Here is a 10,000-nt window from a genome sequence, read left to right as displayed (position 1 = left end):
CTTGGAAAGAAGCGCGCACACCATCAAGGTGAGTGAACCCAATAGTTCCCCGCTGGATAATTATCTTTAAAACATTAAATAACCAAATAACACTTTGCACATTCCTCTGTCGCAAATCGTTTTATCACATCTTCTGTTGGCTACAGAACTGATCGTTACGTAATACACAATGATAAGAGCGAAAGAGCAAAGAAACAAATTCAGAAAACACTTGAAAATTTATCTTGCCATTAGCCATTGATGCAAACGAGTTGGAACATCTGAGCATGTTTATCATGATGCTGGGGCAAAAGGGAGGGGAGGGTCGGGGGGTGGCGGGACCAATGATAGCATGGATAGTCTACATGAACCCACCTCGCCCCCTTCCCAACATGCCCCATCCAACATAGAACGACAGAAAAATAAGTCCATTGATTGCAAACCAAACAAGAGAAGCAGATGTGTTGACCTAAGCTAAGCCAAAAAGTGGGTGATGGGCTGGTCATCTAACTAAAAAGGGCAGACAACAGATGGTCCAAATTAGTCATGGTACAGGAAAAGAGAGTTAGAGGTATGGAAACCAAGGATGGCACAGAAAGACACGGACGGCACATGACCTGTGGAGGCCTTCCAAGGTACACCGGCACCAGACGGCTTTTGAAGTGCATCCGTCACAGGCCATTAAAGTCATTTGTTAAACTCCCAAGTGGCCAAGGCCAAGAAGACACGGCGACTCTTGAAGGGGAACGAATGCAGGAAGATTTGACATGTGAAGATTTCCTCGGAGGAAGTAAACAACAAAAAAGAAAAACAAAGTGCATCTTGACGGTCGTGTCAAGTCGGAGTAAAAGAGCAGAACAGATAATCCGCAGAACGTGTTGCGTCACGACACGTGAACAGATGAGGGGAATGCAGTCTAAGCAGTAACACAAGGGAAGTCAGGACTCGAGAGAAACAAGTCGACGCATGAACAATTGGTGAAGGCCAGGGTGGACTCGTGCCAACAGCGGCAAATACGGACGTGCGTATAAAACGTCAGGCAAATAATAGACCTTGACCTTGCACCACAAAACCCAGCAGTAAAAGATGAAGGTGTCCCTGCCTGATGGTTGTGGTTTCACCAGACTGGGATGTTATATTCCCCGCGAGAAAGGTTTCCAGAAATGGAAGAAATTTACAACAAAACAAACAAATTGCTATTCACATGATCGATGGCAATAACTTGGGACTTGGAAACTCAGATGGTTTGGTGCAAAATGCAACGATGCAATGAATGCTTATCGAATAGAAAAAAAACAGAAAACCATGGTCGACCTTGACCTGAAGGCAGTGGACTACCGATATGATGTTTTGGATACAGTCTGATCCTCTTGGGAGTGGGGGAAGGGGGGGTTATGGGAAGCAAACATTGACGAACTGCTGTTCTGTCTGCGTTTTGTCAGTACTTGGGAAGAAGAAGAGAATGGGATTGTTGATAGCAGAGATAAAGTAGAGTTGCGACTGTGGGGAGAGAGGGGAAAGAGAGGAGAGCAGGGAAAAAGTTTTGTCGGTGATTAGGAGAGAGTAGTAAGGCAAGGGAAGGGGAATGTGCAGAACAAATGGGGGAGAGTGAGTGACCTCGAACTTCCGAACTGAATCAATGTCGGGCTCCTCACCCAGAATGACCAACGATGCTGTTTTCCATTGCACATTCCAAAAAGCAATACAAAACCCATTATAGATCTGTGTGTGTATGTATATACATCCATATTTTTATACATATATAAATATATATATATATACATACATACATATATACACATACCTATACCATGCTCTATTCACAGTGTGTCAGTGTTGCCAATGCTCGGTGGTTTGCCATTGCCATTCCAGCATTGTTTGTCTGTGCTCTAATCTTTTAAAATGCTGAGTAAGGAAGCAGCGTGTACCCTGTTTTTTAAGCCTTCGGTATGACTTGGCCGGGGTTTGAACGATCGACCGAGCGGACTCTGAGTCTGAATCATTGCACTTTAAAATAACAGTACTGTGAACATTACTGCAATATCATGACATTCTACACATGATGTCTGAGCCCTCCAACCCCATCTCCCCAACCCCGTTTTTAATATCCCCAAAAGCCTGACCTCACCTTTCATAATTTGCAACGAACCATGCAAGTTCAATTATTTCTGATGTCAGCACCGCGAAAGGCCAAGAAAAATGGGACGGAGCCAGTGCATGCTGTCATGCCAATGAAGCCACCCATGTATGCAACTGGGCTTTTGTGGGTAACATTTGATTGTCGAGTTGCTTTTAACCAATGATAGGTACAAGAAAGCAGGTCAAACGGATGAAATATCACATACCAGGGGACACTGTGGAAGTGGATGTGGTGACGGTGAGGCATCGAGGCCGAGGAGGACTTTTCATGGGCCGTCGAACAGGACTGATGGGTAGCGTTGAACAGTCGTTGAGGTAGGTGCAGGAAAACTGAGATACGGGTGGTTCAGGAAGCGCGGCACGGCGCGGCGCCTGGTGGGATTCAAAACACGTCGAGAATTCCATAAACAGGACATACGCATTCTTGCAGTCACACCAATTCTGTATAGATAATTACAAGGAAAACAAGGAAGGCATAAGGATAGGCCATCGATATAATAGGCCATTTGGCTAACTGAGCTTGGGCTGTATCTGCAACACAAATATCTGAAGCAGTCTCCAAACCACACGTTTCGGCGCTTGTCCAACAAAGAACTGAAAGCAGCACTATGTTATTGCTCCTATCAGTTGAAATGTCAGCAATGCGTGCAAACAAATCCGGATCAATTACAAAACATGACTAACCGTGATGCGGATGATGAGGCCAAAGTCTAAAACTGGATTGATTTGGCTTTGATGAAAATGGTAGCCACCTGGTATGGCTTTGTTTGGAATTAGAAGTCTGGATGTTTGCCATACTTGTGGATGCTTTAATTCATCAATTAATTATTTATTTTAACTCATCTATCCTAAAAGAGCTGTGTGTGTGTGTGTGTGTGTGTGTGTGTGTGTGTGTGTGTGTGTGTGTGTGTGTGTGTGTGTGTGTGTGTGTGTGTGTGTGTGTGTGTCGCCATTTTTCTCAGAGATGTCTGAACAGATCTTCATCAAACTTTCAGAGGTTCATCAGTGAGTGCCAGGGAGTGTTTGAAAAAAGAAAAAAGCACATGAAAAGATCCCAGACCCCATTCCTTTGTGGGTATAGCAAATGTTTTAGACACCCACAAAAAAAAATCTTCAAAATGCCGACAGGATTAGGAAAGCTGGGTAATCCTGCTAGTCGTTAATAAAAAGAGACGAGGTTCAACAGTAAAACAGAACAAAAGATTGTGGTATTGATGTAGATTTTTGTAAACCTCAAGCCAAATTGCATGGTCTTGAGAGCCTACCTTCTGTTTATACCTGGGGTGGGGTCGGGGGGGGGGGGTATTCACCAGAAAGACAAAATAAGTTTGAAATGCAATAGTTGCCACAAGGCAGCCGATATACTGTGTGACATCACAAGACATGAATGGCCATTTGCACAACACAAATCATCATCATCGTACTCCATTGATCAATCAGTGAAAAGATAACAGAGAGGTCAATCAATCAATCAATCAATCAATCAATCAATCAATCAATCTCTCCCTCTCTCCCACCCTCGATCAAAGACCATTATAACAAACGAAATAAAATAAACAATCAAAACCACGAGACATAGTGGAGAGTGAAACAATGAGCACATGAGCATTCCAAAAATCGCAACGAGCATGGCGAACATCAGAATTGTGAAAACCATCGGGAGCAACCCACCAATGACAGAGCTGGGTTTTGTCCATTTCTTTTGCCATCAAAAATAGCCGTTTAAGTAAAACGATTAGCAATTTGATACCTTTGCAACGGCCAAATGGGACAATCGTGATGAGCTAGTCCCCAAAGAGATATGCAAAAAGATGTATAATGTGAGGAAGAACAAGGATACCAGTGCTGCTCACACCATGAGTATCATCTTCATTTGCAGCAAATCGTTTTCGAGTTTACCGAACACTAACAACAACAATAACTGGAATAGAGCGCATGCCTCCATCGGGCTGAACAATTTACGCTTTGCAGGGTTAGACGGGATCTGCATCCGGAGCATTCGTCATTGTCACATACCAAAATCTAATCAGCTTGTTCTTATCACCTAACCGACTCATTCACCAAGATTCGTCCGAATCCGTCCAACAACGTTTTTGAAACATCGTGATCTATAGACTATCGTTTTTGGCCGTGCCACCCAACAGTGAAGAATCACATAACAAGTTTAATACCCGGATCTTCATAAAAATTGAATCGATTCGTTCTTGTCACGCACTCAACCTGTCCACATAGTTCCGTCCAAATCCATCCAAAACTTTTTGAGATATCCTGCTCATAGATGGACAAACAGATTGACTAGGGTGAAGACATAACCTCCATCCATCTTCGGAGTTGGAGGTAATAACAATCAAAAGAGCAAAACTTCGTGGAAACAACAACGCACTCGCGAGAAAATCGGGTACCATGTCCGATTAGCCCTGAAAGCGAATATGTCAAACACACCCTATCCCCCCTAACTTCAAAAAATGAAATTAGTGAGGTCGAAAGCAATAGGCGACCATGCCGGCGACCGCATTAGGAGCGCACGGAAAAACAGAAAAACAAGTGACCCATTTACATGGAGCACAATGCAACATAACGCATCGAAACTAGCGATGACATTCGAAGTTCTATTCTTTCGAAGAACTGATCCATAAAATCCTTAATAATCCACCAATTTCTGCGATCAATTCAGTTTTGAACTCACAGATGGGAAATGCGCCATATTGCGAAGCCAAATATCTGAGAAGACCGTTTATGGGTGATGTCATACCACGTCATATCTGATGTTGTACACAACTGCGGTTGCCTAGCAGTTCGTTTCACAACAGAATATAATTGTATTCGACTTCTAAATCCGAAATGCTCAGTCTTCGAAAGCAGGGAAAAATTATGGTGAATTATTCTTTTTTTCTTTTAACAACAACGGACAATAAACTCGTGATGTAGAAGCTTCGACTCGGGAGAAGCTTCTCAGGGCTCAGACATTTCTCATCAGACAACCTTTGGAGGTCTTACTGCTCGAGCTTACAGACAGATCAGTGTTTGAACAAAGAGCAGGCACTCATATTTAGCATGTTCAAATCGTGTTATAAAAGACAGATTTTCGGGGCTAGGACAGCTGCTCCCAACTCGGTATGTATCGGCATGCCGAGCTTTCCTTCCCAGCTCGATAGTTGGAGAGCAGGAAGGCTGCACACGTCCATAAACAGCCTTTGGACAAGCACACTCGCTCGCGGAGATGGTTAACTCGAGTGTGGCACAAAAAAAATCAGCTCAACGACAGCAAAACACCATCAGACAGAAGAAGCGGCAATAAAACAGCATGCTCACCTCCGTATGTTAGCTTAAATAAATACATCACAGAATTAATCATTATAACCCCAGGTGGAAAATCGCCATCCCATAAAGTTGGTAACATTCCATCTGATAGGAGATTGCAATTGCATATTTTGAATGATGTTCTGTTTTCAATATCTAACGCATCGGGGAGAGGGGGGGTGAACATTTTATTTCCAAAAACAATGCCTTACAAAACTAAATTAACAACCAGAGGACAAATGGGGATTGAAAATCAGCGACCGATAGAAGGCCCAGCGAGACCATAAGAATACATAACAACCATAATGCATGAGTAAAGCTTGCTCTAAAAATATTCAATGCGAGGAAATCCCCCATCAAACGAGCTAGTTTTGAATCTGACTGCATGGAGGTTTGATCCACAATGGATCGAATCAAAGTAAAAGGAGATCGCAGCGAATGCCAATAAACTGGACAGCGATCTGTCCTTCAGATGTTCATTTCCCATCTGCAATCAAGTACTGTATGGGCAACACATCTTGCGGCATCCTTTAGGAAAACAATGCCGTCCTACAGACATGAACGATATACAAGATGGAATATGCACAGGGTAAGACGACTATAAAGGGAGGTGGATATGACAGTGATGAAAACCAAATGATCCTTTTCTTTGACTCGTTGTACAATTTATAATTTGAACGATTCACCGAGTATCAGAAAGTATGTTGTTCAGATAAATTACGTGCAAGCTCGAGTGATGCAGTGAGTAAGTTGAGCGAAAGATTTCCAAAACACCTTACTCCTCCCAGCTCTAACATACCTGTTACACAACACGAGTAAAGGCACTCCCTCCGTCAGGGCCCTCCGGGTGGGAATGCCCAACTCAGCCCACCTTCAGCGGGAAACTTAAAGTGGTGATATTTCCACAAAATGATCGGTTTTCTGGGACACACTGCACATCTAAAATTTTTTTTTTGTCATATACTGTAATCATATTTTGCCTGGACCACACGGCAAAGGTTTTCTGATGTAAAATACCAAGTGATCAATTTAGAAGTTCTTGTTAAATACATATCTTGTTGTGGGCCGAGCATCGGTTGCGAGCACGACCGCGAGGTGGAGCAGTAGGGTCGACTCAGCCGAACACCCGGAATCTAGGTTTTCCGAAAGGTACGGGTCCCTTACAGGACCGTGAATCGTCAATAATTCCACCACGTGGGACAGGGTTATTTGCCAAACTTCAAAATACCTAGAGACCCACATGGCGAGCTACCGAGTATTCACACCCTCGACGGCACTCGTACGGTATGAGCCGTATGCGTGCTCGACCCGTGCGTGACCCGAGCGGATGGTCACCGAGCTTCCGTTGGTCCCAAATGCACACCACTACGGCAACAACGGCCTTCTTTAATTTTCCCAACACGCACCGCGTTAAACAAATGAAGAAAACACAAAAATGAGCTGATACATTTAACAGGGGATATTTATTCACAATAGGTGGGGAAGGGGGGGGGGAGCACGTAAGGGCAGATATCACGACTAATAGAAATGCAAGTATGTACAAGGCAAAAAGAGCACTTAACAAATTACTACTTAAAGACGGGGCCCCAGACACACACGCGCACACACAAATACCCCAAAAAGTAAATGGACCTTCCCGCCTCGCGCGGCCCTTGTGGATCCGATTCGGTGGGACTTGAACCCGCAGCTCTATGCCGCTGCAAACACCGGGTACGGATGCAGCGCCAGGCTCCAGCACGCGACGAGACCCGAGCCAGCGAGATGCAGACTGAGAGCCAGACCACGCCAGCGACGAGATGAGTAGAGAGCCAGAGCACGCGCTCAAACAGACAGGGTGCAGATTGTTTTTCTCCACGCTCGAGCCGACAACCAGAACTCTCCTCCTTGGTCCGATCGCGCCGCAACCTTATTCACACTTGTCCAGGGGGGGAAGGGACGCCTCCCCCCTCCCCGCTTTCCCTCACTGGATGGTTTTGGCACGCAAAATGCGCTCGTCGCCCTGTCATTGGCCAAAACGGGCGCCAAGGCCATCCCGGACCACCCTCCAAACAGGCAGAGGAACATTATCCTGCATGGGCTCCACCCACGTGCATGCCGACACACACGCAGGCAATGGCGTCAGTGTGAGGAAGAGAGGTGAAGGTGAGGGTGATGCTGGTGTTGTTGTAGTTATGGTTGTTATAAAAATCCTATCAAAATAACCGCAGCGCATGTACATTTAATTACCCATTAAACAAGGGACGGGACCCTAACTAGAAACACATACTGATAATGGGGGCTCTTAGCAATTTTACCGTTACAAGTTGGAAGAAAGCATAATTTTTTTCATGCAGCTACATTACCCTATTTTAAAGATTTTTAGTCATGGAGTCACTCAAAAATGTCAACCTCTGCCGAAATACAGGGTGCCAAAATTCTGAAGCCCCCTGCGTCATCCCGTGCTCCTTTTCTGCTGGAGGAAGGGCTTAGAATGACGACCACGCCTCTGAAGTGCTCCAATTCCGATGGAGGAACAGCAGAACGCTCCTTAAAATGGTGGCGGTAAGTCGAAAATTTGAATTCTCCGACATCACCTTCAGTGTCAAGATGCAGAAATGTGAAATATTTCATGATTGCTTTTGTAATAATGTGAATCATGTCAACAATTTATGTAACAGCATGCAACTTATTGACCACTAACATAGTTTTTGAACCAGATTTATGGCTCAGTTGTCAGCCTTCTCTTTTTCGGCTGGATTCAAACTCTCAAATCCAACACAAGTCTCGATATCATGCCCCTTTCGAGATTTTGTGGCCTAAACAAACGTTTTCTTATCCAGATAGGATATCCAACAGGTTTCAGCACACAAGTTAGACATAACTTTGGAAGTGTTATGGGTCAAAATGAGCAGCGATTCTCGGGTCACTGTGCATGAATTTTGTGTTTCGGGCGGAGTCTCTCGCGATCTTTTTCGCTTTGTCAGGAGATTTTTCACTTTTTCTGACAAATTGAGGGCAACATTAATCGACATATTTTGGTATATGTGGATTGAGATTAAATTCGCCAACATATTTCTACTTTGAGTACCTGAACATTAATGTGTACTGTACTGATTTTCAGGGGAGTCAGTTGTGTGCAAGGGTTCGCTACATCCCATGTCAGATTGTAACCATGAAGAGGCTGACAGGCGAATAATGATCCATCTGATCCATACCCTTGAATACGGCTGTGGAAGTGTCTTGGTACGTACTGTTGATACCGACGTCATCATCATTCTCTGCGGTATGTACCATGAGCTGAAGGAGAAACATCCCAACATGGAAATATGGATTGGATTTGGAATGGGGAAGTCATTCTGCCTGCACAGCATCAGTGCCATCTGTGGAAATCTGGGACAGCGTATGTCCAGAGGACTCTTGATGTTCCACGCTTTGACTGGTTGCGACACGATGTCAGCTTACAAAGGAAAAGGAAAGAAGTCAGCCTGGCAGACATGGAAATCTTTCCCTGACGTGACAGAAGCTTTCATATCAGCCGCAGACCTTCCGTTTGTTCTTGCCGAAGTGATATCGCAGCTTTTCCGGCTGATCAAAACCTTTCGACAAATCCAGCACACTGACAAGTGTCAACAATGCTCACGTGGCTCTGTTCTGCCGTAATGCTGGCTGATTGGAGAGAATTCCACCAACGCAAGTAAGTATTGACAACACTTCGACTTTCATCTTGTACATGTATACACTCCATGTCAGACATCTTGCGAAATATGTATCTGTTCACTTTCCAGGATGCTCTCTACCAACACTACAAGAGGGCGACGTATCAGGCTAGCCTGTGGGCTTCCAGTGGCGTAACACCCCAGTTGCGATGTCCGGCTGGTTACGGGTGGATGCAGGGTGAGACAGGATGGAAGCCGAAATGGATCGCCATTCCTCAGGTCTCGCAATCCTGCATGGAACTTGTCAAGTGCGCGTGCACCAAAGCATGCCGAAGTTGCAAGTGTGTCAAGGCTAACCTCCAGTGTACCGCTCTTTGCAAATGCCAGTGCAAAGAGTAAAGGTCTGTTACCAGTCTCTGCGGTTCAATTCCAGGATATCTGGAATTATTGATATTCATGTACACATCTCCATTTACTCTTGTCCAAGTGGAACTGCGCAGACCAGAGGGTCGCTTACGGTGGAATAAATACAACGGTTTCAATAATTAATAGGTACAATTAACCATACAGTACCTCTATCGGACATTCGCATGTCGTGAGAAAATTACTTTATCTGATGGCACTTTGTACTTTCAAACAAAATTTGTACTTTCAAACAATAATTGATGATATTGACATGTTTTCGACCAAAAAGTTGGATTCAATTTTTTGAGCTCCATGTTTGACCTTGAATGTACTTTAAACATTAATCCAACATGAATCACATTAGAAATGTAAGCCTTCACCTGACTACATGGGGTTACCAAGATGTATGGTCATTTTGAGACATACTCTCCCAGTTATGGCGTTCTAGCGCAATTCGCATAAATTATGAGAAATCTATTTATCTCGTGTACTTGTAATGGATTTTCATATTAATTCCATTTTTAAATCGCATAATACTGTAT

General features: G+C 44.2%; 1 protein-coding gene across 1 annotated transcript in view; it reads right to left on the bottom strand.

Moving 5' to 3' along the window:
- The window catches only part of PARPBP (PARP1 binding protein), a 266,632-nt gene that overhangs the window by 33,104 nt on the left and 223,528 nt on the right, over positions 1–10,000 (bottom strand). Inside the window, exon 10 of the mRNA XM_085886544.1 lies at positions 2,325–2,490. Within this exon, the coding sequence (XP_085742670.1) occupies positions 2,325–2,490 (166 nt within the window). The remainder of the gene's footprint in view (positions 1–2,324; positions 2,491–10,000) is intronic.

This window comes from Eptatretus burgeri, chromosome 6, assembly GCF_056783735.1.
Source record: "Eptatretus burgeri isolate ZD-2024b chromosome 6, Ebu_testis_v1, whole genome shotgun sequence".
Classification (NCBI taxonomy): Eukaryota; Metazoa; Chordata; class Myxini; order Myxiniformes; family Myxinidae; genus Eptatretus; species Eptatretus burgeri.
This window is presented reverse-complemented; position numbering and strand designations above follow the sequence as displayed.